The 24,745-nt window shown below is 34.5% G+C and overlaps 3 protein-coding genes across 7 annotated transcripts; 1 reads left to right on the top strand and 2 right to left on the bottom strand.

Moving 5' to 3' along the window:
- The first annotated feature begins 1,316 nt into the window (after positions 1-1,316).
- On the top strand, positions 1,317-9,810 carry LOC109163639 (protein tesmin/TSO1-like CXC 2). 3 transcript variants are annotated; one of them, XM_019312382.1, is made up of 12 exons: positions 1,317-1,460; positions 1,568-1,778; positions 2,380-2,534; positions 4,124-4,586; positions 5,310-5,938; positions 6,026-6,100; positions 6,178-6,364; positions 6,459-6,557; positions 6,646-6,712; positions 8,315-8,423; positions 8,516-9,227; positions 9,358-9,810. In XM_019312382.1, exons 2-11 carry the CDS (start codon positions 1,680-1,682, stop codon positions 9,210-9,212), a joined length of 2,580 nt encoding a protein of 859 aa, XP_019167927.1. In that variant the 5' UTR covers positions 1,317-1,460; positions 1,568-1,679; the 3' UTR covers positions 9,213-9,227; positions 9,358-9,810. The 3 variants fall into 3 exon arrangements, with proteins under 3 accessions (XP_019167927.1, XP_019167928.1, XP_019167925.1); XM_019312383.1 differs by having other exon boundaries at positions 1,317-1,450; XM_019312380.1 differs by having other exon boundaries at positions 1,317-1,445.
- A 2,428-nt stretch (positions 9,811-12,238) lies between these two features.
- On the bottom strand, positions 12,239-16,704 carry LOC109163640 (acyl-protein thioesterase 1 homolog 1-like). Of its 3 annotated transcripts, none has more exons than XM_019312386.1 (10): positions 16,686-16,704; positions 16,044-16,104; positions 15,831-15,945; positions 14,532-14,568; positions 14,335-14,404; positions 14,101-14,205; positions 13,828-13,978; positions 13,545-13,627; positions 12,634-12,727; positions 12,239-12,544 (listed from the first exon to the last, which is right to left on the bottom strand). In XM_019312386.1, exons 2-10 carry the CDS (start codon positions 16,063-16,065, stop codon positions 12,463-12,465), a joined length of 759 nt encoding a protein of 252 aa, XP_019167931.1. In that variant the 5' UTR covers positions 16,066-16,104; positions 16,686-16,704; the 3' UTR covers positions 12,239-12,462. The 3 variants fall into 3 exon arrangements, with proteins under 3 accessions (XP_019167931.1, XP_019167930.1, XP_019167929.1); XM_019312385.1 differs by lacking the exon at positions 16,686-16,704 and adding an exon at positions 16,644-16,664; XM_019312384.1 differs by lacking the exon at positions 16,686-16,704 and adding an exon at positions 16,214-16,232.
- A 5,153-nt stretch (positions 16,705-21,857) lies between these two features.
- LOC109163500 lies at positions 21,858-24,102 on the bottom strand. The gene is made up of 2 exons (XM_019312250.1): positions 23,462-24,102; positions 21,858-21,981 (listed from the first exon to the last, which is right to left on the bottom strand). The coding sequence occupies exons 1-2, from the start codon at positions 24,100-24,102 to the stop codon at positions 21,858-21,860; spliced, it is 765 nt and encodes a 254-aa protein (XP_019167795.1).
- Between the last annotated feature and the right edge of the window lie 643 nt (positions 24,103-24,745).

The following is a 24,745-nucleotide window of genomic DNA, read 5'->3' on the forward strand; positions in this document are numbered from 1 at the left end:
GTAGGCCCTGATTGGTAAATAGTTAGCCTATAGACCAATTTTGGCTTATTTGACCACTATTAGCTCTTTGACTTGGTTAAAAAATTAATATAAGTGTTTGATTAATTAGTTTTTTATAACTTTAAAATGCAAAAATTCAAAAAACTACTCAAAGTAACTTTTTCACTTAGCTTTTTGAGAAAATAAATTATACCAAACAGGTATCAACTAACAGCTAATTTACTAAACACATTTATGCAATCAGCTAATGTTATCAACTAGTTATACCTCTGATTAATCCAATCAGCTAACCGTTAACAGCTATCAGCTACTAGCCAATCGTTATGCTATGGACCCGTGTCCAGCATGCATGCTGGACACGGGTAACAGTGCCACGCAGTGCCGTTAATGGCACTGCTATCTTTCACTTTATTTTTTTTTTATTTTTATATTTCAGACCGCTTTGTTATAAGAGTATATGTTCATAATTTTATTACTATATGTTCATAATTGTAAGTTTATAATGTCAGAGCTCTATGTTCATACTTCAATAACTGTTACTTCCATAATTGTACATTCATAATTATGTAACTGTACATTCATAATTCAATAACTGTAACTTCATAATTTTCGAAGCTCTATGTTCACAATTTTAGAGCTCTATGTTCATAATTTAATCACTATGTGTTCATATTGTAATTTCATAATGTCAGAGCTCTGTGATCATAATTGCATAACTGTACATTCATAATTGCATAACTGTACATTCACAATTCAATAACTGTAAAATCATAATTTTCGAAGCTCCATGTTCACAATTTGAGAGCTCTATGTTCATAATTTTATCACTATATGTTCATAATGTCAGAGCTCTGTGTTCATAATTTTATAACTTACATTCATAATTCCATAACTGTATATTCATAATTCCATAACTGTACATTCATAATCCCATAACTGTACATTCATAATGGCACAAACGAATAACGCCGTTAACGGCGAGACAAAATTACTTTTTTTTTTTAAAACTGGAATGACGCGTTTTCCCTGAAAACAACGTCGTTTTGGACTCGTGTCCACAATGCATTGTGGACACAGGTCCAAGGCATAATTTGCGTAGCCATTTACCAAACAGGCCCATAGTAAATACGAGGATTACTATGAATTTGAAAAGGTATGGAGGTCGGATCGCACGGGGATCTTATATTTGTCTATTTGTTGATTTAAATCCTTGACCTTAGGTTACGTGACAGGATGTCAAGGTTCTCGGGCTTGTTAAAATACAAAAATTAAATTCAACAAAAAACATCATAGGTAACTCAATGGTAGTATCTGGCGAAGAGTTAAGAATCGCACTCAATGGGAGAGAGCGTATGCATTAAATGCTCTATCTACGGGTAAAATACGGAGAATATGCAACAACTTCAAGCAAAACACTGATATACGGCGCCATAGAAATTTCTGGAGTAGAGTATTTACTGGTCGATTTTTAATTTTCTATAGTAATTTTGTCGCCATTTGTTTTTTTTTTTTTTTGGGTGCAAGTTTACTTTGCATTCATCGTTTTCACATGTTAACTTCCTTTCAGGGAGATCGAGAAGAGAGAGAGAGAGAGAAAATAGTAGAGAGGGGGGACAGACAGTTAGAGAGGACGCGGATGCAGGAGGAATGCTTCAGAACTAGGGTTACGCCCTTCTCCAATGGACTCGCCTGTACCTTCCAAAACCACCTCCACCCCAACTTCCGCCGCTGCCGTTTCTTCTTCTTCTTCTTCAGTATCAGAATCTGCCGCAGTTCAAGTACATTTCAACATTTTCTTAGATGTGGAAGTAATGGGTGCATTTGTTTCAATAAATGAAGTGTGCGCTTTGAACTGTTGAATTTTCCTCATTTAAAAAAATAAAAAAATAAAAAATATGTATTTGACTTAAATTTGGGGTTTGGAGTTTGATTTGAAGATGATTCTTGAGTGGCTCACTTAACTGGGGGAAGTATATGGAGGGACAGGGAAAATGGGGGTTAAGCAATTTTGCATTGTTATAAATGATGTTGCTGGGTGAACTTGTTTGTTTGGAGACTCATCTTTTCATCCAAATGAAATTAAGTCTGCCCTTTGAACTGTTGAATTTACCATTTTTAAAAGAATATGTAATTGACTTAAATTTGGGGGGTGGCGCGTTTGATTTGGAGATGATTCTTGAGTGGTTCACTTAACTGGGGAAATATATGGAGGGACAGGGAAAAGGGGGTTAACTAAATTTACATTGGATAAACTTATTTGTTTGCAGACTCATCTTTTCATCCAACAGAACGTGTTGCATTTGAAGGAAATGCTCAAATGCTTTGGAAATGAAATGTTCTCCCCCCCATTATTCATCTCACTTGGACGTTTTGTTTCAGGAATCGCCTTTCTCTAATTACCTCAGCAGTCTTTCTCCCATAGGACCCGTGAAGACAGCAATAGTTGTACAAGATTTCCCAGGAATCATTACTCCCCCTCATGTGTTTACATCACCTCGAATCAATCCACGCATCGCGTCCAGCTTTCTGGAAAGGTTTGTGACCTTAACTGTAGGGTTCATTACTTCATTTTGACAAAGATAGGATCATTAGCACTGGTGGCCCCTGCACTTTTAATAACGTCCATTTATATTCTTCATGGAATCAAATTTGCACAAATCATTATAACTTGCATAATTTGGATGCTTTTAGTTCCTTTAAACAAACTTCAAATTAGACCAGCCATATGTGACACTGTCACTGATGTGTGAGAACAGTAAAAATAGATGTAACTCCTTCCTTTCATGGTGTTGAATTTGAGAGATTGAAAGGCTTGGCACCGTGGCTACCAATTAAGCGGGAGCAAAATATGTGAGAAACCAAATAAAGAGAGAATAGGAAAAATATATTATAATAAAATATTACAATAGATCGTCTCTTAGTAGATCCTATATTTATAAGAACACTAGGCTAAACACATTCTTACTAAGAATAGGAAACTAAGCCTACTTCTACTAGGAATAGGACTAGGGTTTCCTATTATTCAACACTCCCCCTCAAGTTGTAACATTTAGGGTGTGTTTGGTTCGCACATGGGAATCGGAATCGGAATGGTTATCAAATACTTGGTATGGTAATGGGTTTTAGTGAAGGTATTTTGCATGTTTGATAGTAGGGTGGAATGGGAATGATGATCAATAATGTTGTTTGGTTATGTATGATCCAATAATGGGAATAAAGATTTTAAAAATACAAGGACACAAAATCAAGACAATTGATTCTAATATAAAGACATCCAAAACACCAATATGAACAAAAAAAACAAAAACAAAAATCTAAAAGCACTAATCAAAGGGGATGAGAAGGAATAAGGGAATGAAAGTGGATGATACCCTTATTTTATTTGGGTATGGGTTTTTCAATTAAGGGGGTATTTGAAACCCATAGTAGTGTTCTAAAAACCTATCAACCAAACAATACCAATCACTTTGATACCCATTCTTTAGAGCTAAACCTGTCAACCAAACACACCCTTGAAGTTCCAAGCTTTGATTAAAACAAAAACGCCACCTTACTAAACATTACAAATGAAGATTAAATGTAGTTAGAGGATAACAGTGCTGGATGGCTTTGGAATGCATGGCACATTTCATGACCCTTGGGAATGAAGATGAAAGCACCAAGGACAAAGCCGAACACAAACAACCTTAAGATAACATGACAACACGAGCACTTTAGGACATACCAAAAAGCCTTCAACACACACAAAACTCAAAAACAATATGCCATTACCCTTTTTGTAACAGAAAGGGGACAGATTTACTGCACAAACCTTACTGTCAGCTCACATCATTATTACATGCAGAATTTAGTTAGCTTGCGATTAGTTTCAGGCAGTTTTGTCAATAGTAGGGACTCAAACATGAAGTTTGAATTGTATGATTAAGGGCTGATTATGCAAATTTTAGTTATATGATCACCAAACATGAAGTTTCTGAAAGCATGGAGGCTAAAAATAGTGAATTAGTGAAAAATTTATAGCATTATAATATAAAATATTTGTAACTAAAAAAACTAATTAACTGAATGGCCTAGTTAGGTTGCTTACACAACTAATTGCATTATAATATCAAATGTTTGTTAGGGGTCCGTTCCTTCAACTGCCCAATGAAGAATTTTCAGTAAAGGATGACAGTCAGAACAATATTTCCACATTGAGAGATCGAGCTGGATCATCAAATACTCAGTTGAACAGCGGATTTGTGCCTCATACTGATAAAGTGTCTGATAATAATAGCCCTGTGCAGGAACAAGCCGAAAGTCAGCCAATATGTGTTGATGATTTCTTAGTTGATGCTGCTAAACTGGGGTCTGTAGATTCTAAAAATTCAAGTCTTCAGCAAGCTGATGGTTTGATAGGTTCAAAGGAATCTGTTGATCTCAAAGGTAAAGAAATTAAAAACAATAATGAGATGGCAACAGGTGATATTAACTCTAAGAAAACCAACGGGAAGAAGAGAGTTGATGATGCTGAATCTGTTCCATCTTCAAAGATGCAGCCTAATTCATCTTTGGAGAACCAGTATGATTATCGTGGCACTAGTGAGGTAAGTATTGATTTATCTGTGCAAAAGCTTGGCATTTGATAATGGTAAGAGTACTGTTCATGTAATTTTCATGTTAACTTCAACAATTTCAGATTACACAATAGAGCAGACTAGTTTGCTATAGTTGGTAGCTCCTTTGTAAATTTGGAAGTTGAGCAGTTTATACAGGATTGTGAAAATTATACTTAGCATGCTCGGTTAACCTGAAATCAGCCAGTTCAGAACAGCTGATATACCTAAATCTATAACACTTAACAATTTCTGAACACTATTCCTCAGATATATTATAGCTGCAAAAGATTGCCTAAAACTTTGTGAATGGAAATTATCATCAGATCCCTTCTTTTTTTTTTAAAAAGAAAAACTATTTTTATTTTTATTTCTTGGTATTATAAGATCCACTCTGCAGTCAAATTATAGAATTACTTGGTAATTAGCAAATTTATGGGTGCTTATGATACTGTGGAAACTTCAGGAGGTAGTTGCTTTCAGTTTTCCAATTCCTATAGGCAGTTGCATCAGCTAAATAAGAAATAGAAAGGTTTTCCTTTTTCCTTTTTTTTTTTTTTTTTTTTTTTTTTTTTTTTTTTTTTTTTTTTGGTACATTGGATATCAATGCACTCTAGGTTATCTTTTTATTTATTTTTATTTTTATTTTTAAAAATCTTTTATTGTTCCTTTCATTCTTGGGTTTTCACTAGAATAGTTGAACAATTAATGTAGGCTGGTGAACACCAACGTGGCGTTTTCAGGCGTTGTCTACAATTTGAAGATGTTCAACCGAAAACAGCTTTAACCCCAGATCCTTGCAATTTGTCAGAGAGTGTTAACTGCTCGAATTCTGCTGTTAGTCCTATTGCTTTAGAGGGTTTAGAGTCATTTCCTTTAAATACACCTACAGCCCAAAGCAGTAAGCAGTTTGGTGACACTCAAAATACAGAAAATTCTTCATTTAAAACCCCCAAGCCTTCCGGTATTGGGTTGCACTTAAATAGCATTGTAAGTACTGTTCAAGGTGGTAGTGGTGCCACTGTAAGCATGAAATCTGCAGAGAGGGGAAACTTCAGTCTACATGGGAAGAAATTAATGTCTATGACTAGTCATTTGGAGAAGTCTAAGAAATGCTTGATTTCATCAAATGTGGGGGAAGACATTTTGGCAAGCATTGAAGAAAGCTCCTTGCAGGGAGAAAGCTCTGCCCCTTTGCCCCTTCATAGTGTGAAACCTATTGATAGCATTGCTTCCCTGAAGCCAATGAAGTGTCTGTCAACTCCTGGTAATAAAAGGAAGTCTAGTTCTGAAAACATTGATGGAACTAGTGCATCTAATCAGTCAAGCCCAAAAAAGAAAAGGCAAGCTTATTTGTAGTCTTAGCAAGTTTTTGATTTATTACTCACTTAAAAAAAAAAAAAACTCCAACTACTGGTTGTGCTATTCAGGAAGAAAACATCTGATGCCAGTGATGGGGATGGTTGCAAACGTTGCAATTGTAAAAGGAGTAAATGCTTGAAACTGTAAGTATGGTTCTTTTGCTTACCTGAGTCTATGTTCTTAATACTATGACTTGTCCCTTAATTTCATTTATATTCAGTTACTGTGATTGCTTTGCTGCTGGAATCTATTGTGCTGAGCCTTGTGCTTGCCAAGGGTGTTTCAATAGACCTGAATATGAAGATACAGTTCTGGAAACTCGGCAACAAATTGAATCTCGAAATCCACTTGCGTTTGCCCCAAAAGTTGTACAGCACATGACAGATTCTCATTCAAATATTGTTGGGGTATTGGATCCTTCTGGATTTTATTTTATTATTGTTAATTTTTTGAAATACCTTGATGTGACTAGGAAAATGTTGGCTCAAACTTATATTACAGGACATTGGTGTCAGTTTCACACCATCCTCTGCAAGGCACAAAAGAGGTTGCAATTGCAAGAGATCAATGTGCTTGAAAAAGTATTGTGAGTGCTATCAGGTATATTTACTGCTAAGTCTATTATTTGCCCTTTTGGACTTTTTAGTTAATCTCAGTAGAATTCTTTTTCCCTGCTTGATCTTTCAAGGCTAATGTTGGATGTTCTAGTGGATGCCGTTGTGAAGGATGTAAGAATGTCTATGGTCAGAAGGAAGGTATGGTTAGCACATTATCCTTGTATACAATATGTCATCGAGACTGTTTTGGATGCTGTCAATTGGTGCATACATTGCTAAAATTGTATGCTTTTGGGTTAACTATATCAAGTGTAACTTTCCTTGATGATTCTTTTGTTTAGTATACAAATTAATACATGGTGCATGAAATAATGACAAGAATGGACATGACAATAGATGTATGCCCTAAAACTAATCAGAGTGACACTTCAAGCATTGTTAATAACTTAATTTCCTCTGCAAATCATATCTTATGGAAGTTTATTTCATTCACATAATTCTATCAATACATAGAAGTGTTTGAAACCTATAGAGTTTATGGAAGATCCCAGTCTTAAGAGTTAAGGATATGAATGGTGTGTGATCTTGGATTCAACTTCCTTTTAAAAACATCCTAGTCTATGGAACTTTTGTTGAGTATTATGGATCCAAGCTAGCAGATTTCTTGCTACCTTATTATTATGTAATGCTAATGATAAGCATGATGATTGACTTGCAATATGCTTGTTACTAAATATGCATACTGAATGTCAGTTATGGACAACAAATCACATGGTATACTATTGTATGCCAATGATTTGCTGTGCATAGTGTAAGTGATCCGAAAACCTAAGATGACAGTTTTGGCTTTAATGTGATATGAATATACTTTACAGGTAGAGGATCTTTCTGCCAATGCTGCTGTTGTTTTATTCTGTTTGCTGGTTTGAGATATTTTCAACATTTTGTAAAGATGTGATGCTTGATTACAATGGTTAAGCATTATGAATGCAAATCTTTTCTTCTCTTGTATTTTATTCCAAATTTCAAATTTCTCTGGACTAAACCAGATCTCTTTACCTTAGCTACTAGTCTACTACTATGTTGTTATTTTAGTTTAGTGACAACTCCTCCTCCTCCTCCCCCCCCCCCCAGTGGCTCCCTTTTTCCCCAAACCAATCCTCCAATGGAATCTGAATCAGCCTCTACATGTCAGAAAGCAATTCTTTCATTCTGGTTTTATTTTGTCTATTTTTTTGACATATGCGCTAGTAGAGATACCAGCCTTGAACGGGTAGGTGATCCTACAACCTTCAAGGTTTTGTGATTTTTTTTTTTAAATCTTCCTTATCACAAAGGAAGAGCAGTGCTCTGATGTTTTACCTCATTGTTAGTTTGCTGCTTGTTTTTTAACGAATGTTAACTTACCAATGCCTATTGTTTTTTTTAAATCTTCTGTCTCACAAAAATTATCCTATCAAAAGGGCTCAGCAAAATTTGGCAACTTTATTTATGCAGTCTTAACCATTAAGTATATTGTATAATTCCATTGTTTCCCTCATATACAAGTACAATATTCTCTTTCATAAATCATTAATGCTAAGAGAAAGGGCTATTGTTGGAAAATCCATTGAATTTTCTTGGAGGATGGTATTTAAATGACTTTCCGAAGTAGAAAGTGGGACACTTCTAATTGAAGATTGAGTATGAGTAGTGTAGTAATATTAGCAGTGCATCTTTATTTAATTGCTTTTTTATTTAAGACTGATGACGGTGAATCTGCTCCTAAGATTTCCTTTGTTCTAAATTATATTTCTTCAGAGTATGGTAGGATTAAGACCTTAGTGAAGAAGCTTGGCACATTTGAACAGACTGAACTCAGCAATCCACACAATCTGACTCCACTGACACCATCATTTCAGTGCTCAGAGTAAATCTCTCTTTTGGTTTAATGCTTTAATTTGTTCTTAATGGATTGAAGAACTATATTAAATTTGTTTACTGTTTGATCTGTTTTATTAGCCATCGTAATGATTCATCAAAGTCTTGGTTTACATCGGGAAGATGCTCTCAGTCACCAGAATCTGGTCATACTCCTCTTATACCACGCTATGAAGTATCAAAAAAGGGATTCACCAAAAGTTCTGATAATCCCGAGTCGATTGAAGAAACTACAGATATTATGGATCTTGTTTCTTTTGATCCAGGGGTGGAAGATAACAATTCAGCAGCAGTAAATGAATACTCACCAGGTGAGATGAACCAACTTGTCGTGTTGCCTAATTCACAGCAATGGGTAAATGACTCAAGGGAACATTTATATGCTGGAACTTGCCATCTTTCATCTACAAGTTCTTTTGGTTGGCGTAGTTCACCAATGACTCAGTATGATGGGACCAAAGAATTTTATGAGTCTATCAACTCTGATAAGAGCTCATTTAATGCGATTGAAGATGACACACCAGAGATACTGAAGGATGCTTCTACTCCACCCCGGGGCGTGAAAGTAAGCTCCCCAAATAAGAAGCGGGTTTCTCCCCCTCATGATCGCCTGAAAGATCCTGATGGTAGCTCATCTGCTCGGCGCCTGAAAGCTGGCCGGAAATATAAATTAGGGTCTGTTCCTTCTTTCCCCCCTCTTACGCCATGCTTTGTTTCTAAAGGCAGCAGTGAAGGTCAGATTAAAAATGATCCTCAGAAACCTAGTAGCAGCACTTGATTCAAACCAGGAAAGGTGGGTAGTATTGCTTTAATTGATGCATGCTCAGTTACAACTATGGTGAAAAAATAGATAATAGCAATACATTGATTTTTTTAGTTTCACATTGAGCTTGATTTATGTTCGCATGAATTATGTGTACTAGGATCCACGGTGCAGTGTTAGCCCTGTGACCTAATTGAAAAGGAGGAGGTTGTCTTGTATTGATCAAACTCAAGTGTCAAATTGAAGATGCTCAAGTTGGTTAGTAGCGCACTTTTTTCTTCATCGTATCTATTGTGATTCTTTATAGCCTGCAGCAATCGGTTTTATATTAGTCGATATATATGCTGCTGTATTATTTCTACAGTTGTAACTGATGATAGCAGGCAACATTGTACCTTTGCTTAGAATGAATAGTAATGAATGCTAAACCAATTTCCCAATTCCTTTCCCATGTTGGATTTTAGATGCTAGGGAATTTTTATTTATTTATTTTTGAATATAGATAAAAAAGCACTTGGGCTCAGATTCTTCAGCTAACTATTGTGTATGCCATGATTGAGTTGGAGCTTAAATTTTGGCTTCATCTGAGTTTGATAATAATGTTTCTGTACTTCATATATGGTGTTAATTTATGTTCTGTAGTTTCTATTGCCATTATTATTTGAAATTTGAGTTAATTCCAGCAATGGTCCCCCCGAGTATGGTGATTTTTCACAATTGGTCCCCGTCTTTTAATTTGGACAATTTAATTTCATGACTATTAAAATCTTTCCAATTGTGGTCCTTCTGTCAGATCTGGTTAAGTGGATGTCAATTTGAAGGGTAAATGCGTCATTTTCCGTATTGAGTGTATATTTCATCACCATTCTTGTCTGAATTAGTGTGTCCACGTCGGAAACGATGCATATCTCGATGAGAAATCTCAGGGGACATGTGATCTTGTAAATATTGATGTTTTTAGAATCCAAAATGAAAACCTCTTCGGCCGACGAAACCTCCATAGAGTATGGCTCAACTCCCAATTTGTTTCCATCAACCAGATGGTCTTTAATGGCTGCTATACAGGACAAACAGACAAAAGGGAAAATTCTTAAAAGGCTTCTCTTCTCACTTGATTCCATTTAAGATTTTAGCGACACCAACCATTTGAAAAGAGCAGTGACAACATTCGTGACAACTCCACAGACCACTTCTGCATACATACGTAAAACAAATGAAAAAAAAAAACCAATAAAAATCCAAACTTGGCCACTTGGGTCATGACAAGAATGCAAAACACACTTACTTGCAGTTGGGGTTGCTGAAGTTGACGAACATCCAGGAATGAAAAATCCCGCCTGTGGTCTCCATCACCACGTCATTACGCTGGACAACAACTATTACCAACGACCACCACCATCTGTCGTCATTACCGCCCAGCCACGCAGTCCACGTGGTATGCTCTACTGCACCGTCGACAAAGAGAAGACAGAAGAGGAGAAGAGAGGGCGTGAGGGGGGAGGAGGAAAGTGACAGAGGTCTATGGTTTTGTCGCCGGAGAAGAGGAAGAAGATGGAAAGAACAAAGATAGTGAAGAGGAAGGGCTGCCAGTTGTGAGCTATGGGGGTTGCCGGCCATGTCCCCCGGGATTTCTTGTCGAGATATGCATCGTTCCGGCGTGGACATAATAATTCAGACGGGAATGAAAATGAAATATATGCTAGGGAAAATGACGCTTTTACCCTTCAAATTGACGTCCACTTAACCTGGATTTGACGAAAGGACCACAATTGAAAAGATTTTGATAGTCAAGTGGTTAAATTGTCCAGATTAATAGTCGAGGATCAATTGTGGACAAATCACCATACTCAAGGGACTATTGCTGGAATTAACTCTTAGAAATTTAGTAATGGAGTGTGGTTGTCTCTAAAATCACTTCTGCACATGCACATATATAATGTTTACTCATTAAATATGTAACGGTGAGTCACTTAAATTTCGTGAGACAGGTCGGTTTAGATAGGAATGTAATATTTCATCCATTCCATTTTATTTGTCGAGTTCGCTTAACGAGACTTGACTGAAGTTATTTACAATTTATTTTTTCATAATATTAAGTTTAAAATTAGAATGTAAAATTTATATATTTAAAAACTACATCAAAAGTACTACGGAGTATTAAACACAAAAAATTAAATTTAAAAATCATTAAAAATGCTAATAGAAATAAGCAAAGAAGAAAGATTTGGTTTGACCAATTAATAATAAGTAGGACAGATAAAATGGGATAGATCGAATACTAAATTAGAGATAAATTGATTGTTAGTTATAAGAAAAAAAATGATACGTCTGATTAAAAATGTAATATTTTAAAATTAAAATGTACTCTGTAATATTTAAAGGTTAAAAAGTAACTTATGAAAAAAAGTGCAATACTAATAAGGGATAAATAAATTAACTGATTATTACTAGTGAAGGAAATTGTAATACTTATGAAAAATTCAATGTGTCATGAATAAGAATCTATGAGACGATTTTATAGGTGATTTTGCCAATATGTAATGTTAATACATTTGATCACTATATCATCTTTCACACACTATTTATTTTTAATATTCAAATATTGTTGAGCTCTACACATATTTGAAAGAACTAATTCTATTTCTAATTAGATTATAATGATATTTTTATTTTTTATTTTTATCATCAATTCGATTATTTTGTCTCAAAAGATGTCTAAATCTAGACATGACTGTCTATCTAATTGACCAATAATATCATAATATAATTACTATAATTACACTATTTTATCCCCTCAAGGTTTTCATTAAAAAAAAATTCAATTAAGAAACTAATGGACTTGGGGGCAATTTAACATAATAATAATAATAATAATAATAATAGTAATAATAATAATAATAATAATAATAATAATAATAATAATAATAATAATAATAATAATAATAATGTTCCATTTTGTACATGTGAAGCTGGATGCAAAAAATGGAGAAGAAATGATGTGATGGGGCTAATAGTACAAATCCAAAACCCTAATAATTCACTTACTAATCTCATCATGTGAATAAAACTACTAATGTTAGTGTACAACAAATGGATATTATTATCAGATCCTTAAAAAACCCACAGTGATTTTATTATGATAAACAAAAAAAAAAAAAGAAAAACCATATTCTACAGTATGCAAGTATACCATAACCCATCCTCTCTAAACACTGTTTTTTTAATCTCTATTCCTTCTGCTTTGCTTTTCTTCATGACTTCAAAATCACGCCCCGTCGAGCCCCAAATTCGCAGCGAGCCAGCGACAGAGTTCATCGGTTTCCTCGGGAGCTGTGTAGTGACCCAGCCTACAACGAAACGAAGGGGCTTAACGTTAGTTAGTGAGTATTAGCATTCGGAAATAATTACAGTTGCTAAATATATCATGAATTCCCACCCGTTATATGTCCTGAATGTGAGATTCTGAAAGCCGGCTGAGACTAAGGTCCGTGCAGATTTCTCCCCGTGTTTATATTCGACCACATCATCACCTGAACACAAGAAAGAAAATCCATGACCCAATAATATATGTACGATACAAGTTATTATGATGATTGGTTCCAAAATAGACGGGAAAGCTTGGGAAAACAGTTGTGTTTTTTGTTCAAATTAAGGTTCTTCTGCAGTATCAGTGCGCCATCGTTCCCTACCTCTCCCTAGGATTCATACAGTAAAACATCACGGGTCCTATTGTCATTGCTCCGGGTTGCCTAGAAGAAATTCGCACCAACTTCTACCCACTATGACCAAAAACTCCTCAGAAGAATGTAATGCAGAGTTTAAAAGTTAATAGGCATTTTCCTCCACCGTCCAAAAATCAAATTTTTTTTTTTTGGTTAGACCACGAGGTGTCCTGAGCAGGCCCTAACTGTAGGAGGCACCTTTAAGCCAGTACCATACTCAGATTAATCCTCGTTCGCACCGGGCTGGCCCAAATAAGGAGCAAACTACTGGCCAGATTGGTTTTTTCATACGAGAGGGGATTCGAACTCCCGACCTCCCTTAAGGGACAAGAGTGCACGGCCACTTACGCCAACCAAGCTGGTTACCGTCCAAAATCAAATTTAAATGCTCAGAAATTCACAAGCTAACACATGGTTTGCAAACATATTTACTAATGAGAAAGAAAAAAAAAAAGAGGATATCACACAATGGGTAGAACAAAGACCCTAAAATCACCGTAATATCGGTTCATTACCCTGTTCTAACGGTCTAAAATGATAATTAAGAGTCTTTGACCCTTTAGAGCCATGTTAGAGATACGTAAATAAATAAGGCAGCTCACTTGATTTCTAGAAATAAATTTACCTGTGCCGTGACAAATTAGAATCGGTAATGATGCTGCACGTCGCCCAGCTCCATTTAATCCCCCCATTCGGTTTCTTAGAGTCCTGGAAAAAAAATCCATTTGAAGGAATTAGTTCCAGACCGACCAATTGAAGCATGTGCTCCATCTCAACTAAAAGCCTAAGCTGATAATTGGATTGCACATTTATGCTTATATGTGTTATATGCTCAACACGACCGACCGACCAAGAATATGGATATGGAGCTGTTGCTAAAAATTTGCGGGGTATAAGTAAAACTATACCTCGAGCAAGGAAGCCAACCGCTAAGACCAACAATTACACTCAAGTTCACCCGATACGGGCTTCCATTCCCATATTGTCGCAGAGCATGGCATGTTGCGGAGTAAAGAGCCATTGCAGCTCCCATACTAAATCCCCCGACACCTAATTTAACTGTACAATGCATATGCAGTTAAGTTAAGAACAACTATAGTACATATTATTCGGTCCGTAGATCACTTATCCACCCATAATACCATATACTTTCATGTATCCGCTTGTTTCGAAAAACTTACCATCAGATGGTTCAGTAGACAATAGATTTGCAATATGTGCTGCTGAAGCATCCAAACCCTCCAAATCATCAGGACCATCTTCTGAAAGATCTCCCGCGTCAAACCCTAATGTATAAAATAAATAGAGGATCAGGGGTCTGAAATCCACCGTGTAACCACTTAGTATCTAAGGTGGTGATTATAAACGAACCCGAAAAAAAAAAAAAAAAAAAGAAGCTCATAAATGACTCTTACAAGCAGTGCAGGGGAATCCACCAAATGCAGCAACAGGTCGAGTTGGAGCAGTTGGGCAAATCCATTTGATCTGTATTGCATTGTCGTCATTTGATAAGCATCGAGCTTTTGATCATAGTATAAACTAGCACCCCATGCCCGTGATGCACGGTTCATTTCATATTAAAAGAAGAAACTAATAACAAAAACATTCTTACATTAGGAAGTGGAAGACTCTCAAAAAGCTGGGACCAACTGCACGGCAAAAAATATAAAGAAAACATTAACCTTAGCAGCAGCTACTTAGGAAGAAAAGTGAATGAATTTAAGAAAATATGGCTGCTGAATAGTGAATAACAGGTGGCAGAAGCTTTTTTAGGATCTGAGAAACCTTTTTTTTTTTTTTTTTCCATACAAATTACAGAAAAATAAAAGTTGGGTCATAATCATCCATTTAACTTTGGGACCACATAGAACATGAAAAGCAAGTACTTAAAGGAGGTCTATGCAATCTTAAAAATCATATAGTATACAACATTTAAAAAAAGAAAAAAAGAAAAAAATTATTTGTTTCATGTTATATGAAAAAATTAATTCCAGAATCCATAAAAACTAAAAATTGAGTTGAAAAGACAAATCATGAAGTGAACTGTGGTCCCCCCTCAGAAACAACAGAAAGGCTGGAGAGAATGACTGGCAACAACATTGCATCAAGTGACAAAAACAATTTCTCTTGTATTGATAGAAAAAGAGAGAATATTCTATGAAGGTCAACAGCTTAGGTGATCCAACTAATATAAAGAAATTAGTCAAAGATTGACATTTCTTACCCTTTCAGTCTTTAATCTTATAGAGAAAACAATATAAACTAGTGGCAGACATTATGATGAAATAAAAGAGCCAAAGTTTAGCATGGTTATCGTTATGAGCAACATACTAATTAGTAATTACACAAAATGCAGATGAGAGGTTATCAATAATACTTGGCCTACATCTCGTCAAGTACAGTACAAAGAAAAGGAAAAAGGTTTAGGCAAGATGGACCGTTGAAACCATGTAAAAGATAAACAACGCATCCATTGATAATAAAAATGATTTCCAAATTCCAATTGATGAATAAATTTGTCGATCTTGTCACTTGATTGATAATATTTGGAATTAAGGATATTACACTAACAGCACTCTATTTGAGATTAAGAATGTTAGCTCCAATTAGTAAAGGCAATAATATCTTGAGCCCACCAGTGCCCATTGGTTCAACTGGCCAAGGTGAGGCCTACTAAACCTAAAGTCAAGAGTTAAAGCCCACCATTCCACTTTTTTTTTTTTTGAGTACTCAATGTAGTATCTGTTTATAACTACTTTCTCAACCTACTGAAACACAAAGAGTCAATACAGCCTCCACTGAGGATCAAACCCATGATTTCCCATTTAGGAGAGCCACTTCGTGCCACTAGACCAGAAGGTCATTGGCCCCGCCATTCCACTTTAACATACCAAAATAACAATAACAATACCTTGAGCCTTTATCGCCAAGACCATGTAGCCAGACAATAGTTGCCTGATGCTTCCCTTTGGGCCTCACCACATGTGTCCTCCCAAACTCGAATGCCCTTTGTGCTGCTCTGCTACCTGAGAAAGGTTAGAACTTAGAACACACAGGACCATCTATATAATCATCAAAAGAGATCCACATTTTACGTATTTGCAGAAAAGAGGAAAGAACTAACCCGAAGAGCCACCGAAGCTCATGGTTTTGGATTTCGATAGGCGCTTGATTGAATACAGAACAACCTTTCACCAGAATGTATTAACAAAAGCACTTTCAATGTTCACAAATCACAAACTAGCTATCTCTCCTATTTATAACCATTTTAGAAGGGTGGATGTACAATACAACCATTAAATGGACGCGGCAAACACCAGTTACACCCGGCCTAAAACTTCCTAAAAGCTAATCTGAAAAAGGAAGGAACCCAAAGAGCAGAATGTCAAAAAAGGACAAAAGGGCTTTACACTTCTGAAAAACACTAGAATCCACCCAGATCAAAGAAACACCATTATCCACCGTAGGTAAGTTTCCAATGAATCCATTGAGACTTAATAAGAGAATCAAATTCTTTTACACAGACTGAAAACGAAAAGCACTCCAACTAAACCAAGAATATTTCAAGAAAAAGATTATTCTCATTTTCACATTCATTTGCACAACAAAATGTGGCACCTGCTCAACTTCTAGCTTAACTCATTGATACCCATTAAGGGGAGTCCATAGATAAAAGCAATAAAACATGCGAATACGTACTTTCAGATATAAAACAAATCTTTACCTATGAAAGGAATATGAGTGGGTTTAAGCTTTTTGCACCAACCTGGAGTTAGGGTTTTAGACTTGCCAAAAAGAATTGTTTTTTTTTTTTTTTTTTTTTTTCTTTGCTTTACTATTATTCTTGCTTTTCCACTTTCCTCTTCCACCGTTACATATCAATTCTTCATATGCTCTAGCTGGCTGTCCCTAGTGAGGATCTTGAAAGAGTAGAAGCCTGGAAAGTCCAAAATAAACAATTTTCTGCTTTTTGATACTGTTCCATAAGACCAAAATGCCCTGCAAATATAAGAACACTACTCTCTCCTTGTTATTCTGAATTCAACACATGTAATTATCAAATACGGAGTAATAAATTACATGATGATATGCCTGATTGTATGGTCGACCTGGAGTGACTCTCTCAAGTGGAAAATCAGGGTTTGAATGATATTACATTATAAAAGAGTCGTTAGTACTCAATAAAAAAAATACATTTTTTACTTATTTTTTTCCTATTAAATATGATGACAAAATTGTAATTTCACCGATTTGCAATATCATCAATAAAGTTAAATCCACCACATCCCATTGACTTTAGTGCATTTTCATTTTAACCTCTTGACTATCTTCTAAAAAAAACCTCTTAACTATTAAGTATCTTTGACTTTACAAAGATAGTCATCCCATGTCAATTATAAATTTTTATGTTTATCTTGTGTCAAATATGATGATAACATTATAATTTTCACTCATTTATGCCAATGAATTATTGTCACTTTGACCCTTCAATAGGACCTAGGTAGTAAAATCTCATTTACTACTTCATTATCTCATTGCATATGGTATTCTCCTCCATTACAATGGACTTTACTCTTCACAATCTCTGTATATTCCTCAAATCTAGTCACAATTTGCAACATATTCTAAACCTTAAACATCACTTTGATCCAATGGAAGAAAGCCTTCAACAATCAACTCATATGAAAGATAATGTTCACTGCATTGCACAAAGAGTGACATTTTGATAACTCTATTAGCACCGAAAAGTAGGACTCGAATATAATACTAGCATGTCTTACTACAAACACTAACTAAGATTCTAAACCTTAAACATCACTTTGATCTAATTGAAGAAAGTCTTCAACAATCAACTCATATGAAAGATAGTCTCCACTGCATTGCACAAAGAGTGACATTTTGATAACTCTATTAGCACCGGAAAGTAGAACTCGAATATAATATTGGCATGTCTTTCTACAAACACTAACTAAGATTTTTGAACTCACATACCTAGAAAATTAATCAGATTAAATATGATGTTACAAAATTAATTCTTAGATAAAAATTGAAATTAATCATAATTAATTTCATAACTGATCATAATTAACTCACATTTCTAGTACGTTGTATGCAACAAATGAGACACAACAATACGAGTTTGAGAATAGTAAGAGTGTTATAACAATACGAGTTTTGCAAAACCCATGTCGCTGGGAAAAATTAAAAAATTACGCAAAACCCATGTTGTTGGGAAAAATTTAAAAATTACGCAAATCCCATGCTGCTGGGAAACATTTGAAAAATACGCAAAACATTAACTTGTCTACGCTGAACAAGGCAAATTATTGTGTGGACCATGGTCTACACAATGTTGTGTGAACCATAACAAAAAGTACATTTTAATATACTAAATGTACATTATTTGTGTACAGAATGTACATTATACAATATAATGTACACTCAGTACACAAATAATGTACATCCCCTGAATACAATGTACATTTTTAATATACTAAAAGTATATTATTTTTGTACTGAATGTACATTATTTTACACTATACAAAATATGATCCACACAACTTGTGTGGACCATGGTCCACATAATAATGATTGGCTGAACAAACTACACGCCCAGGTAAACGAGTCCAAATTTTTTGGGCTCATTTTGTGATGCCCCCACCCCCTGCCCACGAGCTGAGAGAGATCATTCTATACTATACAATCAACATCTTCAATATACTAGTGCAAACCAATCGTTATGCCATGGAACTGTGTTCACCATTCATAGTGAACACGGTTCCAAACGGGTAGGTACCGTTATCTTCCACCAATTTTTTTTTTTTTTTTTTTTTTTTAACAGCGCGACTTTTCTTCTTCATATTCACATTTTGCGGTTTCACTTTCTCTTCGCGCAAGTTTCTTCAACACTCATAAATTATGAATGTGCAGGCATGGATTTATGAATGTGCAGTTATGAAATTATGAATTTTCTGTTATGAGATTATGAATGTACAGAAAACTCATAATTACATAACTGTAAATTCATAATCTCATAACAAAAAATTCATAATTTAATAAATGTAAATTCATAATCTAAACATAGAATGCAAAACGCCGTTAACAGCATATTAATTAAAATTGTTTTCTTCGGTAAAAACGATGCCGTTTGGGACAGTGTTCACCAAACATGGTGAACACGTTTCCACGGCATAATTTGCGAGTGCAAACACACACTTTTTTTTTTTTTTTTTTTTTTTTTGAATACACACACCCCTTTTTAAATGTGGAAGAAAAGTTACTTTTTGTTTTTATTTTTGTTTTTTTTGAAAGCAATAAAAAGACTATTTAAAAATCTTCCCAACTCCATTTTTATCAGTTCAAATAGGTATACTTTAAGAATCAATTTGTTATTTACATATTATCCAGCTTGACCCGACTCAAATAGAAAGTAGACCGCACTAAAAATTATACCATAAGTTAATTTTTTCAACATTCATTGACAATATTGGTGACAATCAAAGGCTCCTTGAATGTCCTTCATTGGTTTCTCTCTAAAATGTCAAAATAGTTTGTTATTTCAAAAAAATTCAAATTTACAACATTACTCATCTTTGACGCCAAATAAATGGAAAAACTAAGAGTCGAGAACATCTAGTGGTTATAAATTAGGGGTTAAAGTGGAAACACATTCAAATCAAGGGGTATGGGGTACGTGGAGTTAACATTGTTTTATTTTATTTTATTCAAACGGCATGTGAAAATTACAACACTACCCACATATTTGACACCAAATGAACAAAAAAGATAACAAAGGTTAAAGGGCATGAGATGACCGTTGGAATTTTTACTTTAAAAATGGTATTTAAGCGACTATTTATACAAATATATATGAGGTTTATTTTCGATTTAGGTCGGATCAAGGTGGATTTGCACTCTTCGTAGTTAGATGAAGAAATTGATATACTATACGCTCAAAACGGATAATGGGTGAATGAGAAATTTATTCTCAAAATAGACTCATTTGAGTTAGAAAATAAAAGTGGAAAGACTTTGTAAAATGCATTTGGTCCACATTGATTTGGAAAGTGGGTTTGCACCACTATATATACAAGAGCCTTTAAAAAAAATGTTAAATTGTAAAGCATAGATGTTCTCTCTTGTGCGTAATGCTCTTAGTACCTTCACACTGGGAGGAGACTTTATATATATATATATATATATATATATATATATATATATATATATATATATATATATATATATATATATAGGGTAGGGTTCCAGTGAGAACATGAGAACACATCATGTGCATCCATCTAATATTTTTTAATGGTATAGATTAAATTAAGTGTGTGCGAACGCACATTAAATGTGTGCAAATACACTTAATCACGTTTGCACACATTTAATGCGCGTTCGCACACACTTAATCTAATCTAGACCATTAAAAAATATTAGATGGATGCACACGATTTGTTCTTACGTTCTCACCTAAGCAGGTGTTCTCATATGATCTTAAATATATATATATATATATATATATATATATATATATATATATATATATATATATATATATATATAGATCAATGCACAAAAGATAATCTAAATTTGAATTTCTTGAAGAGTTATATTATTAGAGTTAATTTTACCTAATGTCCCTTACATAATATTTTTCACTTTAACCCTTTGACCATAAAAATAATTATTATATATATATATATATATATATATATATATATATATATATATAGGGGCGAGTTCAGGTGCGGCAGTGTCTTACGGTGCGGCAGTGCGGCAACACTAATAGTTCAACAAATATGCACCATCAACGTTAAGAAAATACACCACAAAAAGCAGAGTAAACAGAGCCCCGCATCACCAAACACACACCATTAGGTATGAATAAAAACACCATATACTGTTCGGAAATACACCATTGGGGGTGGTGAGTTATATGGTGTATTTTTTTGAGTCTGTTGTGTATTTTGTGATGATTTATTGCATTTTATTGTGGTGTATTTTTCTTACACTGTTGGTGCATATTGTTAACACTGTTGGTGTATTCTGGAATTCCACCGCACCGCCGCACGGGAAGACCCCGTCGCATTTGAACTTTATTCTATATATATATATATAATTTTTTTTTTTTAATGGGAGTCCACATCCATCTAATTGGTGTTCTAAATAGACATCTCCTAACATTTTCAAATAATTAAACACCTTACTTCGCAAAATAAATTTTGGTAAACAAATATCGATTCAATGTGTGGAATTACTTCTCTTTCCTATCATCCATAGAGCTTTATGCTGTGCAACCATGTGCACCATGTAAGGTGCACACAAAATTGGATCCATAATTTCTATGCTATATTCATAAGTTTTATACTATAAATTCATAATTTCTAAAATGTAGATTCATAATTTCTATACTATAGATTTATATATAATTTCTATACTATAAATTCATAATTTCTAAATTGTATAATTATCAAAATTATGAACATATAGTTCAGTGATTTGTGAATACAAAGTTCAACAATTGAGAATATGAACATTGAAAATTATGAACATAGAGTTCTATAATTGTGAATATAGAGTTCAATGATTATAAATCTATAGTATATAAATTATGAATCTATAGTATAAAAATTATGGATCTATATTATAGAAATTATGAATCCAATTGCATGGTGCACACGGTTGCACAACATAATTTGCCATCATCCATCATTACGTTCAACCACACATGGACATACATACATACATACACGAAATTTATATTTGCAGTGCCCAAATTAAAATAGAAAATATACATATAATTACCATCGTTTTCGATCTATATATCAGAATCCATTACTATACAACAAATAAATGAATATGGACTCAGCACCCACAGAAGCCATATATGGAACGTAAATGGTGTTAAGAATAGTTGATTTATCATTCATTACGTCTACATTCGTCCCACAAACATCTTAGTTGTTAGTTGCTGCCATTTGCACTGGAGATAAGAATACTTTTTGAGACGCATGGATATGGCTATCGTCACTCCAACACCCACCGGTAAAAATTCAAACCTGCAGAGCAACCCTAACAAAATTAGTTAGGATATAGGCATATAGCGGGACTATCGGTCTTCTTAGTTTGAGCCAAAAAATTATTGACAATTTAATTTAGATATGTAAAAATTGTAGTTGTCTTGTAGCTAATTAGTTCCACTTCGTAATAACTTTGACTTTCATGTATGAAAATTATATTCTGCCCACTCATGACTCAACCAGCCTTTTAAAGAGAACCACATGAATTATCTTTTAATCATATGACAGATAAACAAGGGCAAAGATGTGAACTTTGATTTTACCAAGGTTCTCTTTTTCTAGGAATTCTGTGAATTGTCTTTTATAGCATGTTTGGTTCAAAAAATAAATTCTAGTCTAGGAGAATATAAATCTTCATATTTCATACAGAATGGAATCACAATGAATATATAACAAAAGTTTCATTGCATTGTTTGGTTCGGGGAAGTAATAGACTTCAATATTGTATTATTGTATTTGATTAAATTAAGAGATACAAATGCAATAAGCATTTAAAAGACAATACTATCCTCACACCAATAAATAAATACATACATACATACGTTTGTATGCATTTACGAAGGCCGGGTCTCATTTGATATATATATATATATATATATATATATATATATATATATATATATATATATAGGAGAAGGATCAGGCGAGAACCACATGCTCAGGAAAGGAATGAAAACTCATCGCATTCGTTTATCTGTTCCGATCTAACGGATCAGAAACACTATTTTGTTTAAATAATACGGTGATAATTTCGTAAGTAATTGAACTTTGAAGTGCAAGTAAATTATTTTAAAAGTGCAAGTAACAGTTTCATAGAGTGCACCTAAGTATATGTAAAATGTGTTAAAAGGGCAAATATATAGGGGGCGCGCTTAGGTGAGAACGGATGCCAGGAGAGGAATGAGAACCACTTTTAATACATTTTACTTGCACTTAAGTGCACTCTTTGAAATTGTTACTTACACTTTAAAGTGCAATTATTTATGAAAATGCCACCGTATTTTTTTTATTTTAAAAGTAGTGTTTCTGATCCGTTAGATTTGGATAAATGGATGGTTGCGATGAGTTTTCATTCCTTTCTTGGGCATGTGGTTCTCACCTGATTCGTCTCATAATATATATATATATATATATATATATATATATATATATATATATATATATATATATATATATATATATAGAGTTAGGTTCAAGTGCGGCAGGGTCCTCCGTGCGATGGTGCGGCGTCACCAATAGTTGAGCGATTATACACCATCAACGTTATGAAATGCATCACAAAAACACACACAAATTAGGTTCGCATCACCAAAAACACACCGTTAGGTGTGAGTAAAAGCACCATACAATGTTCGGAAATACACCATTAGGAGTGGTGAGTTATATGATGTATTTTTTTTTGGGTGTGTTGTGTATTTTTTGGTATATTTTTACATTGATGGTCACCAGTAGCGATTGCCGCGTCTCATCCGCTGCCTTTAGCTGACGTTCATGATCAGTCAGTACGTCCGCCAATTCACCAAAGGAAATCGGCTTTTCACGAACACGAACGACAGATATAATAGAGTTGTACTCCTCCCCTAACTGATTTAATATGTAGACAGTTAGATCCTCATCCGAAATTGGACACTGAGCCAGTGCAAGATCATCAGCTAAGGCTCGCATGTCATTGAGGTAAGACGTAATGGACCGAGAACCTCTCAGATTTTTCGTGAGCTTGGCCTTGAGGGATATGATACGTCCTCGAGAGGCACTGACGTAACTAGCAATCAGACATTGCCAAACATCATGGGCTGTCGTAGCCGAGGAGATGAGGGGCTGTATGGTGTCAGTACAACTACCGAGAAGTGCACCGACAATGATTTGGTCTTGACGATAACAAATTAGATGGGCTGGGTTAACGGCAGTTTGAGCAGTATCAGTGAATTTGGCGGGTTCCTTGGTGGTACCGTCGATGTAACCCAGGAGATTAAGCCCAATAAGTGTGGAATGGACTTGGCGTCTCCACACTGGGAAATTCGTGGTAGTAAGTTTAATGGGAACGTTTCTAGGGGCATTCAGTTGGATTATATCGTTTGTGGCTGTAGCAGTGGAAGCCATGTGGGTAGGAGAAAAAAACTGCATAGGAGATTCAAGGCTCTTGATACCATGTATAGATTATAAACTGTACTTCATTGATGTAAAATAAGGAGCTATATATAGTGTTCACGTGAGAGAGAATAGTAGGAGGTTGTAACAACTTGTTCAAACACACATATCTTACAGGAGCATAACTATCACAAATATAAAGAGATAAAATGTCAGCCACACATATCCTTAACACTTACCAAACAGCAAAATATTTATATTTTGAAAATACTGATATATTCTATTAACCAAACACGTTGTTAATGATATAGTACGCAGACATAGTTATATGATGCATCATAAATCGGGTAATGACAGTAATTTTTAAATGAGTATTTGTTGATTATATACTAGTTTTTGTTTGGATAATTTATTGAAACATCTCCTTTTTACCATCTTTAATATCCAAAAGATAAATTATTGAAAAAATAAAGAGTTTAGCCGCTGATAATAGGAAAAAAAAGTTATGCCATATGTACAAAAAGGTAATAATAAAATCAAAATAATTATTGGAATTGATTAGCTAATGACTTTTCAAACATCATTTTGAGTATGCTTTCAAAAGTTAGTATAAGTGTTTTTTTGAAACACTTGATCATCAAATAACTCCAAAAAA

Source organism: Ipomoea nil, unplaced genomic scaffold, assembly GCF_001879475.1.
Source record: "Ipomoea nil cultivar Tokyo-kokei standard unplaced genomic scaffold, Asagao_1.1 scaffold3030, whole genome shotgun sequence".
Classification (NCBI taxonomy): Eukaryota; Viridiplantae; Streptophyta; class Magnoliopsida; order Solanales; family Convolvulaceae; genus Ipomoea; species Ipomoea nil.